The sequence below is a fragment of the Girardinichthys multiradiatus genome, chromosome 19, assembly GCF_021462225.1.
Source record: "Girardinichthys multiradiatus isolate DD_20200921_A chromosome 19, DD_fGirMul_XY1, whole genome shotgun sequence".
NCBI classification, from domain to species: domain Eukaryota; kingdom Metazoa; phylum Chordata; class Actinopteri; order Cyprinodontiformes; family Goodeidae; genus Girardinichthys; species Girardinichthys multiradiatus.
In genome coordinates this window covers 8,126,118-8,152,436 of record NC_061811.1, presented here as the reverse complement: position 1 = coordinate 8,152,436, position 26,319 = coordinate 8,126,118, and the positions used below count along the sequence as shown (strand labels likewise).

General features: G+C 40.2%; 3 protein-coding genes across 7 annotated transcripts; 1 reads left to right on the top strand and 2 right to left on the bottom strand.

Annotated features, from left to right (window-relative positions):
• Positions 1 to 196: 196 nt before the first annotated feature.
• On the bottom strand, positions 197 to 4,817 carry rpusd2 (RNA pseudouridine synthase domain containing 2). 2 transcript variants are annotated; one of them, XM_047392978.1, is made up of 3 exons: positions 4,212 to 4,817; positions 1,296 to 1,577; positions 197 to 1,204 (listed from the first exon to the last, which is right to left on the bottom strand). In XM_047392978.1, exons 1-3 carry the CDS (start codon positions 4,767 to 4,769, stop codon positions 452 to 454), a joined length of 1,593 nt encoding a protein of 530 aa, XP_047248934.1. In that variant the 5' UTR covers positions 4,770 to 4,817; the 3' UTR covers positions 197 to 451. The 2 variants fall into 2 exon arrangements, with proteins under 2 accessions (XP_047248934.1, XP_047248933.1); XM_047392977.1 differs by having other exon boundaries at positions 1,281 to 1,577; positions 4,212 to 4,815.
• Positions 4,818 to 5,211: 394 nt separating this feature from the next.
• Positions 5,212 to 14,760, bottom strand: pcmtl (l-isoaspartyl protein carboxyl methyltransferase, like). 3 transcript variants are annotated; one of them, XM_047345773.1, is made up of 9 exons: positions 14,655 to 14,760; positions 14,238 to 14,367; positions 13,238 to 13,342; positions 11,097 to 11,128; positions 10,869 to 10,973; positions 10,614 to 10,734; positions 10,436 to 10,521; positions 7,515 to 7,684; positions 5,212 to 5,738 (listed from the first exon to the last, which is right to left on the bottom strand). In XM_047345773.1, exons 2-9 carry the CDS (start codon positions 14,353 to 14,355, stop codon positions 5,735 to 5,737), a joined length of 741 nt encoding a protein of 246 aa, XP_047201729.1. In that variant the 5' UTR covers positions 14,356 to 14,367; positions 14,655 to 14,760; the 3' UTR covers positions 5,212 to 5,734. The 3 variants fall into 3 exon arrangements, with proteins under 3 accessions (XP_047201729.1, XP_047201727.1, XP_047201728.1); XM_047345771.1 differs by having other exon boundaries at positions 14,238 to 14,391; positions 14,655 to 14,750; XM_047345772.1 differs by having other exon boundaries at positions 14,238 to 14,388; positions 14,655 to 14,740.
• A 2,090-nt stretch (positions 14,761 to 16,850) lies between these two features.
• Positions 16,851 to 20,906, top strand: ccdc32 (coiled-coil domain containing 32). Of its 2 annotated transcripts, none has more exons than XM_047345774.1 (4): positions 16,851 to 17,007; positions 17,219 to 17,472; positions 18,779 to 18,932; positions 20,287 to 20,906. In XM_047345774.1, the coding sequence occupies exons 2-4, from the start codon at positions 17,235 to 17,237 to the stop codon at positions 20,471 to 20,473; spliced, it is 579 nt and encodes a 192-aa protein (XP_047201730.1). In that variant the 5' UTR covers positions 16,851 to 17,007; positions 17,219 to 17,234; the 3' UTR covers positions 20,474 to 20,906. The 2 variants fall into 2 exon arrangements, with proteins under 2 accessions (XP_047201730.1, XP_047201731.1); XM_047345775.1 differs by having other exon boundaries at positions 16,854 to 17,007; positions 17,224 to 17,472.
• Positions 20,907 to 26,319: the final 5,413 nt, after the last annotated feature.

The window sequence follows — 26,319 nt, the reverse complement described above, 5'->3', positions numbered from 1 at the left end:
AAGAATGGGATAAGGAAGGAAGCTGATGGGTAGATCTATGGACAGGTCGGTTGATACAGTATGGAAATATTTTCCATACTCCATTTCTTTTTTCCATGCCTATCTAGACATGAAAAATACTGAAACAAAACTCCAAAACAGAACCCTGCATTTTTTTTTTTCAAACCTGAAATGAAACCTATATTTTCTAGCAGACTTACTTATTGATTTCACAGATTTATTTCAGACTGCTCAGATTTCCTCCAGCCAGATTCTGGCCTTCAAAGAGGACATTTAAATGCAAACAGTTCCTCAAAGTAAAACGTTACAGACTTAAACCCGTGAGGCATTTTAGAGCAACGTCTTAAAAAAATCTAAGTGTTAAAGGTGGGAAAAAAAACTCAATCAGAACCCAGAAAATAAAACCGAGGGTTTGTGGTTAAAGACTAAATAAAAGGGGGACTAGATCAGGTCAGCTGAAATCTGTCTCCACCCAGTCCTCTTTGGCCCAGTCGGGTGACTCTGCTGAATATTCAAAATCAGGTCCTTTGTAGCGTAAAGCGTGGAGATACATGATGAGCTCCTTCTTGGTGGGGTCGGGCCGCACCAGCTTACACTCACTACACAGGTGGTCTTGGATCCCTGGAGAAGCTTTCTGAGCAGAGTTGGCTACAGTTGATTCAAGACTCGGAGGTTCTTCTGATGAGGCCTTGTTGGAGTTTTCTTTCTCGGAGCAATCCTCTGCTTGTGCTGGAAAACCTTTCCCACTTTTATCTGCTTCAACGTCCGTTTCCTCAACCTTCGCTGCTTCCTTTGTGACCCTGATGCAGTCATCCATAAAAGCCAGCAGGTGTAAATCTTCCTGAGAGCGATGTTCTTCCACTAAGGCCTGCAGCAGTTCCTCGTCACTTTTCCCTGTGAGCCCTCCCTTGCCCCTGTGAGGACCCCAGGCGTGGGAGCCATAGATGGGATCGTTGAGGATCGGAAAGCCCAAGTACTGAAGGTGGACCCTGATCTGGTGGGTGCGGCCAGTGAGGGGTAAACAACGGACTACGCTGGTTTTTCCATTAAAGCTGAGCCTCTGGAACACGGTTCTGCACTCCTTTCCCTTTGGGTCGACTCGGCAGAGGCCAATTTTAAAAGAGACGACCAGGATGGGTTCCTCACAGATCAGCTTGCCCTCAGGAAACTCCCCCTCTACTCGACACACATACTCCTTCTCAAGCTAAAACAAGGAAAAATCAAAGTTAATGTGGGGAATAGCTCACAGAAGCTTTATTTAAATCCCATCCTAAACATACCTGTCTTTCTCTCACCATCTGGTCCAGTTTCTTGGAGGTCTCAAGCGTTCTGGCAAACAGCAGAACTCCGGAGGTGAGTCTGTCCAGCCTGTGGACGGTGTGGAGCTCGGAGATGCCGTGCTCTTTACCCAGGATGAAAATCACAGTGTTGTGGCGGAAACGGCCGCAGGGATGGACGGGGATAGAGGCCGGCTTGTCGACCACCAGAACTTCCCCATCGTCCACCAGGATCTTCAGAGGCGTGCCGATTACAGGAGGCTCGTGGCGGTGCACGGTGTTCCTCATGTGGTCGTTGTTCTGCAGAGTCAGGGGGAAAATAACTTAACAATTTCATACTTCTCCAGTTACTTTGTGTAGCTTTAGGATTTAAATATGACACCTAAAAAACAGCAAACTATGAAGAAAGATGGAGAAATGCAAGGTTGATTAGACAGATGATGGAAGGATGGATGGTTTGAAAGACAAACGGGTGGATGAACAGATGACAGACGGATAGATTCCTGCAATAAAGGGTGGATGGCTACTTGGATGGATGGAGATAAAAATCAACACAAAATTCAGAAAAATGTTTGGAGAAAGTCTGGAAACACAAATATTTTCCCATTCTCTGCTTTCTTTTTCTAGACTTTTCCAGACAAAGCGGGTACCCTATTTATTTCTATTTTTACGTTTTGAAACAAAGATATAAAATCTAATTTTTATGGGGGTAAACAAATAATCCTTCCAGATAACAGGAGAATGAGGTCAGATGAGTGTTTATCTATTGAAATTATCACACATATAGATTCATTAAACATAGTGTGTTAATTTTTTATTTCCATTAATTTTGATGAGTACAGGTAATTAAATTTGTTTTTTAGAAAATTAGAATACATCACACCTTCACACAGACGGTATGTGAAGGTGTGCTCAGTGCTAAAATAGCTGACTGTTTAAGAAGCATTTTATCCAAGAAATAATAAAGGAAAGTAGAGTGGAAGGAAAAAGTGTAATAGCAAAATACATAAAGGAGAACCCCAGGCTGGTGCGCATTCACAAAAAAAGCTCTTTTAGACGTTTGGTGGAGATTTATGAGGTGTAGACTGCAGCAGGAATCAGAAGTTCATTCAACATGAAGTTAGTGAGAACAACATGCAGGCTTTCATCATGCAGACATCACTCAGATAAGATGTTCAGTCCACTGAAAACAATGATGGAGTAAAACATTGTGACAGTGAACTCTGATATGTGAACCTACAGGTCCTTCTCAAAATATTAGCATATTGTGATAAAGTTCATTATTTTCCATAATGTCATGATGAAAATTTAACATTCATATATTTTAGATTCATTGCACACTAACTGAAATATTTCAGGTCTTTTATTGTTTTAATACGGATGATTTTGGCAAACAAAACAGCTCATGAAAACCCAAAATTCCTATCTCACAAAATTAGCATATCATTAAAAGGGTCTCTAAGCGAGCTATGAACCTAATCATCTGAATCAACGAGTTAACTCTAAACACCTGCAAAAGATTCCTGAGGCCTTTAAAACTCCCAGCCTGGTTCATCACTCAAAACCCCAATCATGGGTAAGACTGCCGACCTGACTGCTGTCCAGAAGGCCACTATTGACACCCTCAAGCAAGAGGGTAAGACACAGAAAGAAATTTCTGAACTAATAGGCTGTTCCCAGAGTGCTGTATCAAGGCACCTCAGTGGGAAGTCTGTGGGAAGGAAAAAGTGTGGCAGAAAACGCTGCACAACGAGAAGAGGTGACCGGACCCTGAGGAAGATTGTGGAGAAGGGCCGATTCCAGACCTTGGGGGACCTGCGGAAGCAGTGGACTGAGTCTGGAGTAGAAACATCCAGAGTCACCGTGCACAGGCGTGTGCAGGAAATGGGCTACAGGTGCCGCATTCCCCAGGTCAAGCCACTTTTGAACCAGAAACAGCGGCAGAAGCGCCAGACCTGGGCTACAGAGAAGCAGCACTGGACTGTTGCTCAGTGGTCCAAAGTACTTTTTTCGGATGAAAGCAAATTCTGCATGTCATTCGGAAATCAAGGTGCCAGAGTCTGGAGGAAGACTGGGGAGAAGGAAATGCCAAAATGCCAGAAGTCCAGTGTCAAGTACCCACAGTCAGTGATGGTCTGGGGTGCCGTGTCAGCTGCTGGTGTTGGTCCACTGTGTTTTATCAAGGGCAGGGTCAATGCAGCTAGCTATCAGGAGATTTTGGAGCACTTCATGCTTCCATCTGCTGAAAAGCTTTATGGAGATGAAGATTTCATTTTTCAGCAGGACCTGGCTCCTGCTCACAGTGCCAAAACCACTGGTAAATGGTTTACTGACCATGGTATCACTGTGCTCAATTGGCCTGCCAACTCTCCTGACCTGAACCCCATAGAGAATCTGTGGGATATTGTGAAGAGAACGTTGAGAGACTCAAGACCCAACACTCTGGATGAGCTAAAGGCCGCTATCGAAGCATCCTGGGCCTCCATAAGACCTCAGCAGTGCCACAGGCTGATTGCCTCCATGCCACGCCGCATTGAAGCAGTCATTTCTCCAAAGGATTCCCGACCAAGTATTGAGTGCATAACTGTACATGATTATTTGAAGGTTGACGTTTTTTGTATTAAAAACACTTTTCTTTTATTGGTCGGATGAAATATGCTAATTTTGTGAGATAGGAATTTTGGGTTTTCATGAGCTGTATGCCAAAATCATCCGTATTAAGACAATAAAAGACCTGAAATATTTCAGTTAGTGTGCAATGAATCTAAAATATATGAATGTTAAATTTTCATCATTACATTATAGAAAATAATGAACTTTATCACAATATGCTAATTTTTTGAGAAGGACCTGTATATGAGTACAGATTGGAGGTGCATGCAAATGTTGAGGTGATTCATGTGAATAAAACGGTTTCTGATTACAGCGACTGACCCTGAGCACCACAGACAGATCCTCCACAGGGGTCTCGTTGAGCCGGATGCGGCCCTCTTTAGCAGCACTCTCATAGTACTCAATGGACTCCGATCTGAACTCGCTTTTGAACACTTCCTGGAGGCTCTTCCCAACCCACCGGCCTTTGCAGTAGGTTTTAAAGTCAAAGTAATAAGGGAAGACTTTCCGCAGGCCGCCTTCGACATAGTAGGACGTTTCGTTGAAGTGGTCCTGGCTGAAGCTGACCCCCGGGTTCCGTTTCTGGGGCGGTGGGATGTACCTCTCCCCAGGACGGAGCTTCTTCCCTCCAGCTCCTCTTCGCCTCTTACCCCGGCCAGCTGTCTCCGGGGGGTCCGGCTCGTCGTGTTTGCGTTTCCCGGTGTTTGTGTCCGACTGCTCCATTGTTAAGTTTCCCCGTTCAGACCACAGATGAATAAAAGGGCGAGTCAAAGGTCTCTTGATGTTAGCAGATGAAGAAAAGCGCACAACATGCCTTCTGACGAGACGTCGGGGTACCAGGAACAGCAGAGAACCTTTAGCTGACACACGCACATGCATTGCTCGAGTCTGGGCGCGAAGTGATGACGTTTATTACGTGAACCATTTGTAGTTCTTCTTCTTGTGTTTAATGGCGGTTGGCAAGAATCTGTAGGTGTGCATTACCGCCACCACTGGTATGGAGTGTGGTTCATTATGGATTAATATCTTCATTTGTAGTTCTGTCACCTTTCCGAATGCCAAATACCGTTTAGATGTTATGTTTGTCCTATTAAAATCAGTTTAAATGTTTGAATTGCTTCTATTACATGTTCTATTTTCAGTCACGCATTATAGCGCATTTTTTTAAAGTTCTAAATATGTTATCTCAAATTCATATCCAGTGATATGCAATTTACTTCAGGCTAAATTGATTCAATATAATAATAATAATAATAATAATAATTATTATTATTATTATTGTTACTACATGTTTTATATAAAGAAAAACTGCAACCATTAATCATTTTTACTGCCATTTATTAAGAAATATGACAGACACAAAATTACAATATTTCTGTTGTTTAAAAATGTCTCAGTTTTTTCGGCACATCATTCTCTTCTTATCCTATTCAAAAAGTATTAGTAAGTAGGAAGCACTCATTCTGCAAAATATATAGACTATTTTAATATGCAAAGTGTTTTAGTTACAGTATGTTGCTTTTCTAGTTGTTACAATTTACTGTTTCTCAAGCTCTCCCTCTGAAAATCACTTCCATGCCATCCATGCCACTGGTTAGCTTCATCCAAGAACTTTGGAAAGAAGTTAATCAGTAGACCAGTGATATGTTATTTAGTCACTTATTATTTTAGACAATCTGTCCAAACAAAGAGAGCATGATCCTCCTTCTGCATTGCTAGGTGCTACCCAAGTGGAGCATAAGTTAATACGGCCAGAAGCTCAGCAAGACTGTGAGAACTATGGGACCCCAGAGATGCAGCACCATCGCCACCTCCTGTAGGAGCAACCACACTGCAGTCAGAGTTCATCTGGAGATAGAAGAAAGTACAGCAGATGGCGGTAAATCACTCATTGTCAGTTTAAGGCAAGGCAAGTTTATTTATATAGCACATTTCAGTAGGAAGACTATTCAAAGTGCTGTACGTGAAAAAAAGAAAAAGAGATATAATAGGAAAAGTACATTACAGTGGCATAAAGGTAATTAAATAATTAACAAAAACAAATAAAGAGAATAAAAATTAATAATTAAAATGATAAGGTGATAATAAAAAAATAAAGATTAATCATAAAATGTTTGATAAGAAAATGAAGGGAAAGTTGGACTTAACTAAAACTTAACTAATAATGTTTAGATGGCACAGTCAAAGGCCGCTCTAAATAAATACGTTTTTAATCTTGATTTAAAGCAACGTAGGGTTTCAGCGTTTTGGAGTTTTCTGGGAGTTTATTCCAGATTAGTGGAGCATAAGAACTAAAAGCTGCTTCTCCATGTTTGGTTCTGGTTCTGGGTACACAGAGTAGATTTGAGCCAGAAGACCTGAGAGGTCTGGATGGTTGATCCACTGACAACAAGTCTGTAATGTATTTTGGTGATAAGCCATTCAGTGATTTATAGACTAACAGAAGTATTTTAAAGTCTATTCTCTGAGCTACAGGGAGCCAGTGTAGGGACTTTAGAACCGAGCTGATGTGCTCCACTTTCTTAGTTCTAGTGAGGACGCGGGCAGCACCGTTCTGGATCAACTGCAGCTGTCTGATTGACTTTTTAGGCAGACCTGTGAAGACACCGTTGCAGTAATCAATTCTACTAAAGATGAACGCATGAATTAGTTTTTCAAGATCCTGCTGAGACATTAGTCCTTTAATCCTGGAGAAGTTCTTTAGGTGATAGAAGGTCAACCTTGTTACTGTCTTTATGTGTCTCTGAAGGTTCAGGTCTGAGTCCATCACTACACCCAGGTTTCAAACCTGACTGGTGGTTTCTAGCTGTATTAACTGAAGCTGTGTGCTAACTTTTAAACAATCTTCCTTTGGTCCAAACATTATTACTTCAGTTTTGTTTTGATTCACCTGAAGAAACTTTTGGCCCATCCATGCATTGATTTCTTCTAAGCATTTACCCACCGCTTGAATGGGTTCATAGTCACCTGGTGACATCGTAACGTATAGCTGTGTGTCGTCTGCATAGTTATAACTTACATTGTTGTTTATTACACACACAGCTTTTTCAATAATCTTACTGATGAAGGGGAGGTTTGATATAGGCTTGTAGTTCTGTAGTAGCAGCTTGTCCAAGTTGCTCTTTTTCAATAGAGGTTTGATAATTGCTGTTTTTAGGGCCTGGAGGAAAACACCTGACAAAAGGGACGTGTTTATTATTTGTGTTAAATCAGATGTTATTACAGGCGAAGTTTTCTTAAGGAAAGCTGTGGGTAAAACATCGAGACAGCAGGAAGAAGAGCTTAGTTGCTGTACGATTTCTTCTAAGTTTTTGTAGTTTATTTGGTGAAAATGGGAAATTTTGTCACAATCAGTTCTAGTTGGAGACAACTTTGGTACTGGAGTTGATGTGGATGTGCTGACTGCCCCTCTGATCTTTTGTTTTTTTTTCAGTGAAGAAGTTAGCAAATTCATTGCAGGCCCTGGTAGAGTGGAGTTCAGATGCTACAGTTACAGGAGGGTTTGTTAACCTGTCGACTGTGGCAAATAATGCACCAGCATTGTAGTTTTTGCTGATGATCTCAGAAATTCTTTCGCAAAAAAGATTCTCTCTTTAGAGTTTGAAGCTGATGCAGTTTTCTTACCCTGGCCACTGATGTGTCTTGTCAGTCAAGGGGACGTAAACCACTCCCATCAGCGCCCTTTTCAAGAAGGTCCCATCACTTTGCCGATCGTATTGTTCCAGCACCTGACTGCCACCTTCTGGGCCCACTGGAAGAACCAACCGCCCACCTGGCTTCAGCTGCTCCAAGAGCTTTTGTAAAAGAAAAGAAATGTGTTGTGACCACGAACGCCTCAAATATGACCTTTCACACACATTTACTTGCCCTTTTTAACTACTCTGTAATTATCCTTGGAAAGTTCTTAGATTAGCCATTATCTTATCTCATGTGAATGGTGACCCGACTCATATATGAAGTCCTATGCTAAAAAGAGTGTCTGGTGGTCTTAATGTGTGTCCAAGCATCTCTATATACAGTGGCTTGTTAAAGTATTCATACCCCTTGAACGTTTCCACATATTGTCGCATTATAGCCACAAACATAAATATATTTTATTGGAATTTTATGTGAAAGACCAACACAAACTACTATACAATTCTGAAGTGGAACGAAAATTATACATGATTTCAAACATTTTTTACAAAATAAAAACTGAAAAGTGCGTTGTGCAAAAGTATTCTGCCCCTTTTACTCTGAGTGCAACCAATTGCATTCAGAAGTTGCCTGATGATTGCTAATGACTAAATAAAGTCCACCTGTGTGAAATTTAATCTCAGTACAAATACAGCTGCTCTGTGACAGCCTCAGTGGGGGGTACTCGTACTAGTCGTCTTCCGTTTTATCCGGGACCGGGTCGCGGGGGTAGTAGACTCAGCATAGACACCCAGACATCCCTCTCCGCGGACACCTCCTCAAGCTCCTTAGGGGGGAGCCCAAGGTGTTCCCGAGGCCAACCGAGAGTCATATTCCCTGCAGCGTGTCCTGGGCCGTCCCCAGTGGGATGTGCCTGGAACACCTCCCGAGCAGCGGCTCTACTAAGAGCTCCTCGCCATATCTCTAAGGGAGTGCCCGGCCAACCTATGGAGGAAGCTGATTTCAGCTGCTTGTATCCGGGATCCCGTTCTTTCGGTCACGACCCAAAGTTCAAGGCCATAGGTGAGGGTAGGAACGTAGACCAAGCGTTAAATCGAGAGCTTCGCTTTTCAGCTCAGCTCTCTCTTCACCACAATGGACCAGCACAGCATCCCCATTACTGCGGCAGCAATAGGTTCACCTTCCAGCAGGACAACGACCCTAAACATAAAGCCAGGGCTACAATTGAATGGTTTAAAACAAAACATATTCATGTGTTAGAAAGGCCCAGTCAAAGTCCAGTACCAAACCCAATCGAGAATCTGTGGCAAGATCTGAAAACTGCTGTTCACAAAGGCTCTCCTAATCTGTCTGAGCTTGAGCTGTTTTGCAAAGAAGAATGGGCAAAAAATTCAGTCACTAGATGTGCAAAGCTGGTAGAGACAAACCCTTGAAGACTTGCAGCTGCAATTGCAGTAAAAGATGGTTCCACAAAGTATTGACTTGGGGGATGAATACTTGTGTACAATGCCCTTTTCAGATTTTTTTTGTAAAAAAAAAAAAATAATCATATACAATTTTCGTTTCATTTCACAATTGAATACCACTTTGTGTTGGTAATATACAGTATTTATGTTTGTGGTTGTAATGAGACAATATGTGGAAAGGTTCAAGGGCTATGAATACTTGTACCAGCCGCTGTGTTTGTGAATTTAGACATTTTGGAAGCTTCTTGAAGTAAACTATGAGAAGTTGCTTTAATTATTAGCCAATGTGTTAACTCTAAAATGTAAGCATCTCTTTTCATTAAAACAGTAGTTTTAAAAATGTACTAAGCTATTAAATGCAGACTTTTTCAAGTATCACTAAAGCATTTCAGAAACAGTTGTATGTTAAGACCTGTACTTTCTCAGGTTCTTATGTTATGTAATGAAAAATACAGAAAAAACGCTGGAGATAGTTATATCTACAGTAATAGTTGTCTACGTTCCATGGGGTCTCTCTGAGTTTAAACAACAACAACGAAAAAAATTGATGACATTTTTCTTAGTGATGTTCTTAACCAAACATTCTCTAGAGCTCATACTGTATGCTTGGGTTTTCAGGCAGGTGACAGGTTGTTCCCTGGAAGCTCAGGAGCACCAAAGGTGTGTCAGTGCTAACTCAGATACAGTAAATACAGAGTCCAAACAAGAAACACAATTGGAAGTTTTTGTAATCAAAACCAAAGCTGATTAGTTTGCCAGATTTCAGCAGTGGGAAATGTTTTTGCATGAACCGTAAGCTTTGCTAAATTCATCTAATTTTTGTGTGAAGTTCCTACATAGTTTCCTATTTCTTTCCCTTCAAACATTCATCCCTCCACTCAGTGACTCTCCAAAAGCCCTTTTTCTTTTTAATACAGTCTTGTTCTGATGTAATCGAAATTTGGAAACCATCAAAGCCTGCTATAAACAGCTGTTGCGCTGAGATTCCCTCATCAGGTGGGTCCAGTAACCTAGTCCGATTCCCTGAGAAGAGACTAAACAAGATCCGGACCCCAGTAAGGCTTTCTGATTCTTCTGATAAGGAGGTTTTCTGGTGCTGGACAAATGAATGCTTCCAAGATCTGAAAACGTTGGATCCCTCATTTTTTCCCTGTCTCTCAAACTTTTCTTGCAAAACAATCATTAGGTGATATAACTCAAAATTAGGCCTTGAGAAAACATTTTGATAAAAGTTAAATCTTTAATCAGCTCAGACAATATCCTGAACATTCAGGTCTTATTCAGAAAATTATCCCTTAGTTTTAGTAGTAGATTTATTGCATATAATCTTGTTATAGTGTTTATATATCCTTAACTTGGGCAACTCATAAATAAATAGACCTTAGTATGATTAAAAATCTTTATAAATAGGTATCTGTAAGAGCTAATCTAACACTCTCTTACAGCTTTGGGAACAGTAGCTGCAGCTGCACCAACATGAATGGCATCATACGGTGCTCCATCTGGATATCCATGTCTTCCATCTCCAACTGTAAACAGATGGAGTTATGACAGTCACTTGCAGCAGTGTTTTATTATGAATTTTTAAGAATTATCAGAATATTGAAGTTCCCTGACTCACACACAAATCTTACGCGTCCAGACGACAGCAGTTCTGGGTCGTCACTTTGCACATTTTTTATCGACATCTGAACAAGTTCATTAATGTGTTCGATGCCAACCACTCTACCACTGGGTCCCGTCTACTCATAAAGAAAAAAAATAAAGAAAACGTTGCACTCAGTTGTTCTATGTATATCCTCTTAATGCTGAGGAAAATGTATCAGTTGGTTCTAAGAGTTTATAGGAATTTTGACAATTTGTATGTCAGACGTACCATTCTTGCAAAACAGACGGTGAGATAGCCACTTCCTGAGCCTACATCCAGTGCAGACGCCCCTTCAACTAGTTTGTCGCTCAACAACTCCAAAGCATGTGCATGCTGCCAAGTGAAGCCAACAAGAAACACTTCCGCTTCAATTTGTGTTTGCATGTAAATAAATGAATAACTACTTCACTGTGTTTTGCATCATGGGTGTTTTCAGTCCAGCTGAGTCTGTCTTACCATGTGTGGAGCACTGATGGTCGCCCTACAGCCTGTAAGAAGTAAACATCATTAGGAGGAGCTGCTGCAAAATGTGTTCATCGTTAGGTGCGCATGTGTTTACTAATAAGTTATGACACTAAACTAAAGTTTATAACAATGATCAGCTTATCAAAGCACAACCGGAAGTTTAGTAACAAACCGGTTTTCTTTTCAACAAAAAGCAGGTTCCAAACTGCAACAAGTAAAAAGAAATCAGAATGTCATTGAAAAGTTAATATAATTCAGTAACTCATTCCAAAAATGAAACGTAACCTCAGATTTATCAGCAGTGGGGGTTTTTGAAATGGGGCCTGGACGCCGCCATTAGCACAAAGAATTGATGCCAGTTGAACCCCAAACACGTTTTCTCTTGCTTAATGACATGCACAGCAACCCCTGGTGTTTTGCGCTGTGTAAGCACATTCAGAAAATATGTGTGCCATGGTATACTATTATAGGTCATCCGCACTCTTGGTTCTAGTGTACGACTGGAAAATCCCAGAACCACAACAGCAGTAACATCTCTTCAACTATATTTACTCATCAACCACCCTGGTAGTTTTTAGGAACCTTTTTTGCTCTACCATAAATGATTAAAGGTAACGGTGAAAATTTAGCTGAAGTATTTCACAATATAGATAGCGTCAATTTATTTCATTTACCCTTATTTAATTAATTTAATTTATTGTTTTTACCTGTTTATTTTTTCCAAACTACTTATTTAGCTTTGTCATAATCTGTAATGTTTTACTATAACTGTGCTTTGTCTGTTCAAGGAACGTTTCCATACACTTACAGTGTTGTTAGCCAAGTGTAGCTGCACATTAAGTTTACCAAGAGTAGAGTTTGCTTATTATTTTGATCCAGAGGTGTCCAAAGTGCAGCCTGGGGACCCTTGGAATAATTTTATGTGGCCCTCAACTAATGGAGATCATTGTGGAAAGAAGGATTCTTCATAAAATGAAGAACATTATGGAGAACCCTGAGCCTCCTCTTCATGAGACTGTCCTACAACAACAGAGTGTCTTCAGTCAGAGGCTTCTTCAGATCTGCTGTAAGACGGAGCGCTACAGGAGATCCTTCCTGCCCACAGCCATCAGCATCTACAACGGCTCTTTGAGGAAACCTTCATAATATGAGCTACAACGACATTTAATTTCCCTTTGGGATTAATAAAGTATTTTTGAATTGAATTGAATTGAACTGTGGTTCAAGAATGTTACAAATTTGGCCCTCCAGCTAATGGAGCTGATGCTGATGGACACTTTTAGTCATTTTTTAGGCTGAAATTTTCCATAGCAAATTTATATCTTCCTAAATGAAAAATGTCAGGTACAACACATCGGTTTTTTTATTTTGTTAGCAACGCTTTTATTTTAATGTGATAGTAGGTCCACAAACATCCAGCCATTCATTAAACTTGGCTTATTACAGCAAGTTCTCGTTTTTGTTGCTGGAAATAAACAAAAACATTTTGTAGACCAATGTTTTTAAGGTTTTTGTGGCACTAACGACAAGAAGAAGGGCAGAGAGAAGCTGAAGACATGCAGTAATTGGCCCAGGGTCAGGAATCAAACCAGGGACAACTGCGATGAGGACTGTAGCCTCTGCATATGGTGCACCTGCTCTACCACTGAGCCATGGGGCACCGCCTAGACCAGTGTTTTCTTAACCCTGGTCTTCAGGACCCACTGACCTGCATGCTTCAGGTGCTTCCCTCCTGCCACACGCCTGACCTAAAAAAGTATGTGGTTAACAGGCTTCTGCAGCACTTCATGGCTGCTGAGGAGGTAATGCAGTTATTCGAATCAGGTGTGCTGCAGCAGAGACACATCTAAGACATGAAGGACAGTGGGCTCCAGGACCAGGATCACAAACCACTGTTCTAGGCAAACCGCCTTTTTGGACCTACAAAAATTGGTTTTCCTACTTTGTTACATTAAAATGTTGCATGTTTAAAATAATATATTGTGTTTTTATTTGGAAAATAAATGATGGCCCCTGAGTAATTTTCTAGTGATTCAGTCAAACCCAGTAACTGGAATAATCACTTTTTTGTTAATTTCTGATTTACTGAGATGCAGCTGTAAATGTTCAAAAAGTTGGACTAAATTGAGTACCTATAGTCTGTGGAGAGTCTGCATAAGGATAGTCTCTGGAGTAAAGTCCTCTGTCAGTGCCCAGCATGGCATAAAATACTGTGTCGCTCCGAATTACCCCATGATCTGAAATGGGAAAGAAGAGACACCAGACTGAGCAAATGAGAAAATAGGAAAGGTATAAACTACCGATTTTTTAAATAACTGACAGTCAGGTGTTATAAGGTAACAATGCACCTTTAAAATTACAATCTTATTTTATTCAAAAATACTTGTTCGGACCGACTGATCTTCATTTCTTAAAGTAATGATGGCCACTCGTTTTTCTTTACTTAGCTGCTTTTTTCTTGCCAAATACAAATTCTAACAGTCTACTCAGTAGGACTATCAGCTGTGTACTGTATCCACCTCCTGCACAACACAACTGATGGTCCCAACCCCAATTATAAGGCTTGAAATCCCACTTATTAAACCTGACAGGGCACACCTGTGAAGTGAAAACCATTTCAGGTGACTACCTCTTGAAGCTCATCAACAGAATACCAAGAGTGTGTGGAGCAGTAATCAAAGCAAAAGGTGGCTACTTTGAAGAACCTAGAATATAAGACATATTTTCAGTTGTTTCACACTTTTTTGTTCAGTATATAATTCCACATGTGTTAATTCATAGTTTTGATGCCTTCAGTGTGAAGCTACAATATTCATAGTCATGAAAATAAAGAAAACTCTTTGAATGAGAAGGTGTGTCCAAACGTTTGGTCTGTACTGTGTGTGTACAGACCGTCAGGTGATTTATGTCCAAATCCTGTCACAGACCGGGGTTCGACTCCCAGATGGAGAGTGAACACATTTTCTACTTTCATCTCTAACCCATTACTTTACAAAACGGCTTTTCTCCAGAGATTAAGAATTCATGTCTATTGATTTGTCTACATGTGTAAGCAATACTTGTAATACTAGAGAGACGAGATGCATTGACACCTTATAGTTTCCCCCACGGCCTTGCGCATCATTTCTCTACCTCTCAGTCTGCCGATGAGCTCTGGGTGCGTTTTTCCGCTGGACATCCACGTCATGGTGCGGGACAGCAGGACACCCATGGGAACTGCCACTGCTGCCAGGCGGAGGACAGTTTTCATCTCCCGGATCTCCTGAAGGGACACATTCAGCAGCTGCTGCAGGCATACCGGGCTTTAATAATAAAGGAGGTGCAGAAACAGTCTGTGTGCGATTTTCCAGGCAGGCTGGACTGCAGAACAGCAGCGCGATTTTTTAACAAATGCACTGGACAGTCAGCCAGCGAGCGGATCAGTTAGAGCTTAAGTTCACACCAATATGTTACATTGTGGAAATATGAAAGCACTGAGAAAATAATAATGTTTTTTCGTCATATCTGGGGTGAAAAGTCATGTTAAATAAGGTAATAATAGTTGTTTACCTCAGACGTTGGTCACCGTCACTTTAAAGTGATGCACACTTCCTGAGAGTGATCTGATCTGCAGAAGCCTTTATCCAATAGGATCCTGACTTTACACATATAGACACACACACAGGCGTTATTATATGGAGTAGACACCTCACTGGCTTTTTTGCCCAGTAGAGAAGCGATACGTCACAGCGCCCGCCTTATTGTGAGTGGCAACTTCCGCCTTTATGGTAGTCTGTTTCAACATAAAATCGGCTTCGTCTTGGCTAGTCACAACTACATCTTGATTATCCGGATTGGCAAGTTACATTCTGACTAGCAAGAAGAACAATTCAAGATATGCACAATCAAATTTTGACGGATCAAAATGCCTTTCAAGGCATCTCAAATGACGTCACTGGATTTGTAATTTGAAGGGTAACAGGGTAACGTATTCATAGTTATAACTCAAGATATCTCAAACTTAATTATCACTAGTCGAAATTAAATTTTTAGATGTCTGGATTAAAGAAATTATGCATAAGGCCCCCTAGTGCTGCCACTGAGCAGTCCAAACTGTTCGCTGGAGAATTTTAGATGGGTGCAAGTGTGCTGGCTGTTTTGGAAAAAAGATGTCAAAAAATGCCACAATATTGAAAGAGCTCAGCCGTATGGGGTATGCGGAGAACAGAAACCTCATATACTTGAAGACTGCTTAAGAAACCTACTCTCTCCCAGCACATTATATCTCTTTCTGTGACCTCCGTATATTGTTATTCAGGGATCTTAGAATATGGCTTAAAGCTTCAGAAGGTAACTTTTGTAAAAAAAATTATGTTTTACATAATTGTTAAAACTGTCACTATGTCCTGATAGTACATATGTAATTTGAGACAGATAATCTGTGAAAAAAATCAAGCTCCTCTGGCTTCTCCCAGTGGTCCAACTGCCATTTGTAGAAATAAACTGCTCCCAGTCAGAAACAATCAATCAGAGCCAGGAGGAATGTCTCAGCGGTGTCGATAATGCTTGTATACTTACAAATTATCTGCAATTTAATTTGCGCTAGCCAAATGTTAGTTTCAGATATCTAAAAATACATTTAAGATATCTTGAAAATTTATGTCATTCAAGATATCTTAATTGGAATAATAGCTAGGAAGATCAAAAAGCAAAATATCTCAAATTTACTTTGTGACTAGTCATAATTTCTTTGTTGATATCTGAAATATATGTTTCAGATAGTCAGCAATGTATTGCAGATATCTTGATTTGGACCCTCCATAAAACGTGGCCAACTCTCAAATTGGTAGTTGCCTAGTCAAAATACAACTACAGATGTCTTAATTAACTAATATGTCTAGTCACAAATCAATTTCAGATATCTGCAATGTAAGTGCGGTGAAGGCGATTTTATGTTAAAACAACCTGCCATATCCTCTCAGAAGTACACTTTGGAATAAATATAAATATAGTTCACGTTTAACTGATTTTGATACATAGTTTTTATATTTAGTAATATATGTTTATATTAGTACTAAAATCAATGATCAGTATAAAGTACCTAAAAATAAAATAGCACAGAACAACAAGTACAAAGCACAGTGCTGGAAATCAACCTATATTTACCCTAATTTACTTCAAACAATTTACCAAAGCTAGATTTAATTCAGTTTGAGTTTGAAATTAATCTTGTTTGGCAAAAACTAATTGAACTAGTTTACCACCAGTAATTAACTAATTTCTAATTAACTAATGTTTGAGCAGTTTATGGAACACACTAAAAAGAGACAAATAAGTAAACACTGTCGCATAAAAGCTTGCACAGCTTATATTGGTTAGCGCTTTTCATTTTATGTATCATTTCCTGCTGTTATTTTTGTGAATCAGTTTCGTATGTGTTTGTCCATTTCTAGTAAGTCTAACTAGATTTCTTTTATTTGTAGTTTTAAAGGTTAAGTATATGTTTGTTATTGCAGCAGCTTGTACGATTACTTAGTTATATCTTTCTAAATGGTGATTTTTTTAAATTTAGTTTATTGTTCATAATGTATTGGTTTGTCTTTATTTTAAAATCTGTCTTGCTTTGTAGCCCTTTAGTGCCCATTTTCCTCATGAAACACAGCAACAACATTGCCTCTCACAATATGGCGGGGAAGTTTACGTACGTTCGGGACGCTCATGCCGCATGTACGCCTCTTGTACGTGTGTATGTAATTATCCAATGAAATCTGAAGCACGTTTGATTGGCGGCTCTGACGTCCAATCACATGCTCCCTCCGATTTTCTGCAGCGCTTGAACGACAGTTAGCTGCTAAAGCTAAAGTTCAGGTTCATTTTATCAATCGCTGTAAATAGATATTAACCAGGTGATATTATCCAGCAGGTAAGAAGCGTTTGTTAATGTTATTTTATTTATACTGTAACTTTTTAGTGCTAATTTGTAAGAAGAACATTTTATATGCGCAGAAGCATCCATGGAGTTTAGACACCAGCTGGATGTGAAAATAAACTCTTCAGTTTCTCCTACTTGCTGTCTGAGGAACATGCTAATGTTATTAAATGAAAATCATGACCTAATACTGATCTCTGTTTAGTCCAGACTGGACCAGGATGGTTGATAAGTTTGACGGTCAGGAGGTACAATCCAGCGGGGAGTTGTGGTCCCAGATCTGCTCCAGCCTTCCGGAGGTCCAGGTTCCGGAGAACAGCCCGGACTTCACAGACTCATTCCATCCAGCGGCCCACCAGGAAGTCCAGGCCAGTGCACAAGTGAATGGGACCAATACCAGTTCCCCCAGTGCTCACTGGAAACCCATGGATGACTCCGACTCTTACTTAGCCAGTTTAGGTATTTCTCTTCTGCTCTCTCAAATGATACCAAGAACACCTGTGAAGGTTCAAAATTAAAGCAAGGTTTCAAAAACAGATTTTCTGGCCCCCAGTTTACATTGACGCCCGTGAAGGTTCTGACTCAAATCACAAATATTTGGACAGTTTCAAACATTTTGTATATTACCATGAAATATTCAACAAATCGTCTTTGCTGAATGACTTTTCAGTGGTTGGAATAAATACTCAGACTAAAGGTCATGTTTGTTACTGTAGAGAATAATACACCAGCCCCAGTGAATATTCTGCTTTCAAATAAACAACACTTTCAGCTTACATTTTTAAAAAATGCAATATATATAAGATATCAATTATTTCTAAGTTATGGTGGAATCTGGACCATGTGTGAACTAATTGCCCTCATGCAAACTGTGTTGACTTTCAGTATTTATATGGCAGTAAAAAAGCCACAATAAAATGTTTTTATTTTTATTTTTAGATCAGACAAAGATAACCCGAATAAATTATGAATTTACTAATTAATAACATTTTTTAGAAAGCTCAGTTTGATTTTGCTAGAGACACCCTGTCATTACTATCAAAATTGTAGAATCAAGAAATCACTCATATAGAACCTCCCTGACAACATAAAGTAAGTTAAAATGTCTAGAAAATAACACAAAAAACCCCCCAGATAAACACATCGACATCTATGAGACTGGAAAGGGTTACACAGCTGTTTCTAAGGCTTTGGGTCTCCAGTGAACCACACTGAGAGCCATTATCTACAAATGAACAGAACATGGAACGGTGATGAACCTTCTCAGTAGTGGCCGGCCTACCAACGATTCACCACTTTCCCATGTTTTCTTCGTTTGTGGATCATGGCTCTCAGTGTGGCTCACTGGACTCCCCAAAGCCTTAGAAAAACGGCTTTGTAAGTCCTGACTGACAAATGTTTCTCATCTGTTCTTGAATTTATTTAGATTGGTACATAATGTGTTACTTTTAGAGATCTTTTAGTCTGCTTCGTGTTGTCAGTAGGGCTGCTCGATATGTCATAGTATTGGTGAATGCTGAGATAACGATATGTCCTGCGATAAATAAAAATTAAGTGTTAATGTCTTTCTGCTTTATTGTCACAGCAAAGACCACAAATAAAAAATAAAAATGCTACATCAATGCTGATCATATTGCCATAATCAATACCAGAATTTCTTCTGAGTATCACTAAATGTACTCAGAAATGCGACTCGAGCTGCACTTCATACTGATCATACTGATTCTAGATTCATATACATACATTTTGCTACAACTTGCCACAGAAAACCGCCTGAAAAAGATCAAGGGTCAGTCCAGTGACGTAACCTCCAGAGACATCCTGCGCTCATTGTCTGAAGCTAAGAAGGAATGCTGGGATAGATTTCTGCATGATGCCCAGACCTCAGAGCTCTTCCAAAGTGACGACATGGATGAGAGGTAGGACTCGGAAGTGGAGCATTATCCAAATGTTGGAATCTTTTTGTTTTCATTGAATGCCTCAATTTCTGTTCAGTTTAACGAGTCGAGTATTTCAAGAGCAATTTATTCAGTTTATGTTGACTTCTGTCGACCACATTTCACATTTAAAAGTAACCTGGTTGACCCAGAAAGCTGTTAGCCTTGTATATTGTGCCCTGTGAAATTATTGATGCCTCTTGAACCTTTCCACATTTTTTCACATTCCAACCACCACAGCTTCAGCGTTTTTCGTCGGGATTTAATATGATAAGCCAAGTCTCTATACAAGCTTTGCACATCTAAGGATGGACATTTTGCTCATTCTCCTTGTGCAAAATGCTTCAAGTTCAGTCAGATTGGATGGAGAGCGTCTGTTAATCAATTCTCAAGATTCGTGGTTGGATTTGGTCTGGACTTTGACTTGGCCAGAATCCCCACATGGATATGCTTTGTTCTAAACCATCCCATTGTAGCTCTGGCTGTAGGATGAGGATTGTTTTTAGCTGGAAGGTGAACCTCCTCCCCAGTCAATGGCTTTTCTTCCAGCATCTTCTTCCATCCATCTTCCCATCAACTCGGACTACCTTCTCTGTCCTTGCTGAGGATGAGCATCTTCTTACCATGATGCTGCCACTGCTGTGTTGCAGTGTGGAGATGGTGTGTTCAGGGTGTTATTTTGCTCCACACACATTGAATTAGATCTAGATTAAAGAGTTCAGTTTTGGGCTCTTCTGACCAGAGCACCTTCTTCCACATGTTTGCTGTGTCTCACATGGCTTACAGCAAATTGCAACACAGGATGTCTTATATTTTATTTTTCCCACAATGGTTTTATTTTTGTCATTCATTCTCAAAGGTTAGTGATTGGTGCAACTAATAGTTGCTATCAAGAGGTTTTTCCACCTGACCTGTAGATTGCTGCAGCTCCTCCAGAGTTACTATGGGACTCTGGGCTGCTCCCTTGATTAATGTTCAGTTTAGGTGGCAACGCTCTGGTAGGTTTGCGGTTCTGCCATGCTCTTTCCTAAACTCTGTGAGATGTTCAAAGCTTAGAATATTGTTTGAGAATCTAACCCTTATTTAAACATCCCCACAACGTTCTCTTTGGCCTGTCTGCTGTGTTCCTCGGCCTTCATGGTGCTAACAAACCGCTGAGGCCTTCACAGGACAGCTGGATTTATCCTGAGAGTAAATAGGCAGAATTTTATTTATTTTTTAGGTGTATTTCTATCAAGGGAGCATCACTGTGTGCTGGACCATCACATGAAATGCATCTAAATGTGTGGTTGTAAGGTGACAAAATCAACATTTCAAAATGTTCTGCTGTCCTCAGTGCTCTAGAACACTTCAAGAGGTGGTTGATCCCAGAGAAGGTGGCCATCAGTGCAGAGGAGCTGGAGTATCTTCTGAGGCCGTCCCGGAGTAAAGAATCAACAGGATTACATCACACACAAAACGAAGAGGAGACAGCGGGAGGAGAACAGAACTCAGAAGAAGATACCAGCTCCCCAGAGAAATAAATGTGTAAAAATACTGCACTGAAGTATTCATTTGCCAAGTCATTTTCAGTTCACCTTCCAGTGGTGTTTCTGAGCTGCGATGTTAAAGCTGTTGTTTCTTTTAATCTGCCAGTTCTTCCGTTTTTGTCTTAAATATCCATCCTTTAAACATGGAGGATGGTGATGTGTGAAATTTATATATTTTTTTTTTGTAACAACAAATTTAGCATCAAAGTTCATGTGACTCTTAGCTTTAGTTAAATAAACAATAGAACCACAGTGGTTGGGATGTAACAAGCTGTTAATATTGCTTCCTTTTGTTTTTAATTCTGACTTTCATAAATCAGTGAGGGATGTTTAGATGCTTTGCAAAATTCTGTAATCTATCATTAAATGTTTTAATTTTGAGCACAATTTCACTTATGTTTCAATAAAAAAAAAATGCTTACTCTGATTGCTACTATGCTTCTTACATGTAGTCGGATAAAAAGGAAATTTCATTCAACTTTAACTTGAATAGCAATTCAGTGGCGTCTTACCCAGCTGGAGGAGGAGATTTGGGCTGCTCCCTTTAGGGGGCGCTGCAGCAGATCGGCTGCCTCCATATTAGCCTTTCCCAGAGGTATGCAACCTGTGGATCTTGATGACTTTAATCAAAATTCATTTAGAAATGATTTACAGATACTAAACTGCAGTTTAAAACCCAATTAATAAATGCAGTACAAACTAGGAACTGATCTGACATCGACTGCACCTTTAACACCTAGAATGCTGCTGTTCAAACCAACCTGGCCCTTAGTAAAAATTATTCACCTCCCTAAACCTAATAACCTTTTGTACCACCCTTGGCTGCAACATCTGCCATGAAGCGTTTTTGATAACGTAATGAGTCCCTTACATCACTGAGGAAATGTAGCCCACTCTTCTTTGCAGAATTGTTTCAATTCAGCCACACTGGAGGGGTTTCAAGCATTTAAGGTCATAAAGCAGCATCTCAATCAAATATAACTCCAGACTTTTTCTTGGCCAATTTGAAACCTTTTTTTTTGATTTTGTGAGCCATTCAAATGTGGACTTGTTTGTGTGTCTTGGATGGCTGTCCTGCAGGACAACACAAGACCCAAGTGTACTTGAGCTTAAGGTCACCAGCTGATGGCTGGACGTTCTCCTACAGGAGTTTCTGGTAGCACCCAGAATTTATGGTTCCAATAGTTACAACTCATTGTTCTGAAACAGCAAAACAGTCACACCATCACCACCATCTCAGTATTATGTTTTGTTTGTGAAATGCGATTAGTGTAACGCTAGATGTAACAGGAAGCAAACCTTTCAAAAATTTTCCACCTTTGTTTCATCAGTCCACAGAACATTTTCCTAAAGTCTTAGAGATCATCAAGATGTTTTTCAGCAAAGGTGAGACAGGTCTTTCTGTTCTTTTGGGCCAGCAGTGGTTCTGACCTTGGATCTCTCCCATGGAGGCCGTTCTTTCCTTCTCTTTCTTAGTGTTGTATTATAAAAACCTGATTTCTTTAGATGTTCTGACCTTTTGGGACCTCCTGGATAAGTCTCAATGCTCTCTTGAAGTACTTTTGGTCGACCAGCCATTCTGAAAAAGGTTCGCTGCTGTTCCATGTTTTCTCTATTTGTTGACAGTGGTTCTCACTGTGGTTCTATGGAGTTCCAAATTTTACTTTCCAAACTGATGGATGTCAATGACGTTTACTGAATTTATTTAGATCGGGGCAGGATGTGTTGCTTTTTGAGATCTTATAACCTACTTCTTATTGTCAGACAGGTTCTATTTAAGTCATTTCTGGATTCTTCAGGACTGGCAGTAATCAGGCTTGGTTGTAAATAGTGAAATTAAACAAAAAATGTGATTATTTGTTGTTAATTCGTGACTTAACAACAGGGGCATTTCTGTTTTCAAATAGGGCCAAGTTGGTTTGAATAGCTTTTTTCCCTTGATAAATGAAATATATTACTTGAAGGTTAATTTTGTCTGATATGAAAGACATTTATTAAAGATACTCTTCATGTACACTCACACCAGCCAGAGATTTTGGTCCATATTGACGGGAGAGCATCACACAGTTCAAATCTCCTGTTTACCAACAATGTTAGGGTGTCCTTATTTCTTTTACGTTCTAAAGTCCTTTGATTAAACTGTTGTTTTCAAATGTACTTCATATATTGCATTGGACTGGAGATGTGTGAAATGTTCGTGTGTTTATTGTGAAGATGCATCTATGAGCAAGAACTTGTGATTAGACTCAAGTCATCAGTTTCGACTTTATTCAAACAGAGGAAGGTACTTTATGATTTTTGGAAACATCTAGTGTAGGATAAATGACTGGAATTTGATGTGCCTCATTAAAACCCGGCTTGAGTTTTAGATTACATGCACTTTTGGCTTGTTTAAAATCAGTCCAATCAAGTCCGGTTCATTTATCGAAAACAAGTGTTTGTGCACAGAAGTACACTTAGGAGACAGAAATCTCATTTCTTCATTTAATTTCTATCATAAATTGGAGTGCTTCATAAATGCTATTTTAATTAAAAGTCAGATATGACTTATTTATCAGCCACAGTCTGCAGAGATGATGATCTGTGTTACTGCTCTTAGCCAGACAAGCTATTACATCACAGCTACAAGAAATCTAAAGCGGTGAAATATGATCAGCACTGAGATTAAGGCTAAAACATTAGTGGCTTCAAAAGACATTTAAATTGTAATGTTTAGTTATATGTAAGTGTTTTATTCCAATAGAACATCCATAATTTATTACACCTGATTAATTCCTGGCAGGTTCACAGTGGGGCTCTGGTGCCCATCTTTCCGGACAGGTCGCCAGGTCATCACAGGCCATCATAGAGACGCACAAGCATCTCTATGATGGCCTCTCTTCAGTTTCAGTTTCAGGAACACTGAAACTGAAGAGAAATTTACAGAAGCCAACAAACCTTAGGATTAATCAGTGGGAGGAGGCCAGATTACCTGGAGAGAACCAATGCATGCACTGGGAGGACCTTCAACATCCAGACAAAAAAGCCTTAGCTTGGATTTGAACCCACAGTGATGCCTACATCTGAATGCTTTTTCATCAAAAATGAAAACATCTGACATTAATATGTTTATCTTTCATGTCCAGAGTGCATATAAAGTCGATAAACTTGGCTTTCTCTGCATGTGAACATAAAAACAGGCTTGTGCCATTCTTTCTGCATCATTTTGTAGATAATGTGACACAACATCAAGCAGCACATATTTCTCAGACAGCTTTGTAGAAGCTGCGCATGTGAAATGGGACAGATGTGGTGTTTAAACCAGTGATTATGACCCCAGTAATGAGACGTTCAGATTTTTTTAAATAAATCTCATGGCCAACAGGAACCTGAAGTCTGTATTTCCACATCTTTCTTTTACCTGAAGTTTCGTACATCTCCAAACTTTCCAGACACCTGTGCATCAAAAATGCTGTCACACAGTATGTGTGAAAGAAATCCGGCACAGAGTCTCACCTCATTACTGTCATCTTGACACACAGACACAGTGATGGTAGAATCAGGGCCTGCAGATGTTCCCTTATGAAGGATGATCCTGAGTAATTAAAGATATGGGGAAGACACAGGAGGGACTTCAGGGGAAAACTCCTGTTGACCAAACAGAGACCAGACATGAATCTGGTAAATCTTCTTCGTAGAAACTAAAAAATGGCTCTGCTGCAACTCTTTCAATCAGTAACTTGTTTTTCTTATAACAGAAAGGTGCGCCCTGGATTCATAGGACCCAAACAACCAGAAGATGTTTTAAGGTGACAATGAAACTCAGTAATGATATGCTGAGCTGTACTTCCTCATACAGCCACTCTTTGTCTAGGTGGTGTCTGGGAAACAACGTGGGGTATACTGATAGTTAAAAAACGTTTTGGTTTAATCCAGAGAGACGGCATCCATACCACTTTGGACAAAACAGCTTTTCTTTCCAGCAATCTGGTCGATTACAGGTCCTTCTCAAAATATTAGCATATTGTGATAAAGTTCATTATTTTTCATAATGTCATGATGAAAATTTAACATTCATATATTTTAGATTCATTGCACACTAACTGAAATATTTCAGGTCTTTTATTGTCTTAATACGGATGATTGTGGCATACAGCTCATGAAAACCCAAAATTCCTATCTCACAAAATTAGCATATTTCATCCGACCAATAAAAGAAAAGTGTTTTTAATACAAAAAACGTCAACCTTCAAATAATCATGTACAGTTATGCACTCAATACTTGGTCGGGAATCCTTTGGCAGAAATGACTGCTTCAATGCGGCGTGGCATGGAGGATATCAGCCTGTGGCACTGCTGAGGTCTTATGGAGGCCCAGGATGCTTCGATAGCGTCCTTTAGCTCATCCAGAGTGTTGGGTCTTGAGTCTCTCAACGTTCTCTTCACAATATCCCACAGATTCTCTATGGGGTTCAGGTCAGGAGAGTTGGCAGGCCAATTGAGCACAGTGATACCATGGTCAGTAAACCATTTACCAGTGGTTTTGGCACTGTGAGCAGGTGCCAGGTCGTGCTGAAAAATGAAATCTTCATCTCCATAAAGCTTTTCAGCAGATGGAAGCATGAAGTGCTCCAAAATCTCCTGATAGCTAGCTGCATTGACCCTGCCCTTGATAAAACACAGTGGACCAACACCAGCAGCTGACACGGCACCCCAGACCATCACTGACTGTGGGTACTTGACACTGGACTTCTGGCATTTTGGCATTTCCTTCTCCCCAGTCTTCCTCCAGACTCTGGCACCTTGATTTCCGAATGACATGCAGAATTTGCTTTTATCCGAAAAAAGTACTTTGGACCACTGAGCAACAGTCCAGTGCTGTTTCTCTGTAGCCCAGGTCAGGCGCTTCTGCCGCTGTTTCTGGTTCAAAAGTGGCTTGACCTGGGGAATGCGGCACCTGTAGCCCATTTCCTGCACACGCCTGTGCACCGTGGCTCTGGATGTTTCTACTCCAGACTCAGTCCACTGCTTCCACAGGTCCCCCAAGGTCTGGAATCGGCCCTTCTCCACAATCTTCCTCAGGGTCCGGTCACCTCTTCTCGTTGTGCAGCGTTTTCTGCCACACTTTTTCCTTCCCACAGACTTCCCACTGAGGTGCTTTGATACAGCACTCTGGGAACAGCCTATTTGTTCAGAAATTTCTTTCTGTGTCTTACCCTCTTGCTTGAGGGTGTCAATAGTGGCCTTCTGGATAGCATTCAGGTCGGCAGTCTTACCCATGATTGGGGTTTTGAGTGATGAACCAGGCTGGGAGTTTTAAAGGCCTCAGGAATCTTTTGCAGGTGTTTAGAGTTAACTCGTTGATTCAGATGATTAGGTTCATAGCTCGTTTAGAGACCCTTTTAATGATATGCTAATTTTGTGAGATAGGAATTTTGGGTTTTCATGAGCTGTATGCCAAAATCATCCGTATTAAGACAATAAAAGACCTGAAATATTTCAGTTAGTGTGCAATGAATCTAAAATATATGAATGTTAAATTTTCATCATTACATTATGGAAAATAATGAACTTTATCACAATATGCTAATATTTTGAGAAGGACCTGTATATTAGTCCTCTGTAACAGAGACAATCCAGGACTGAAGTGGATGGGGAACAAAAGACAGTCCTGGGCGTTCTCCAACATAGGCCCACAACCCTGATTTGAACAAACAGTGACTAACAGGGTTGCACTGACTTCTGAGCATCTGACCAAATTTTTGATGCTAATAAGAAACAAACTTCTGCACACAGACTGTGCATGCTGCTTCCTCCATGCTGCTGTCCTAATCGGCATGATCCAGACCTTGATTCCACTT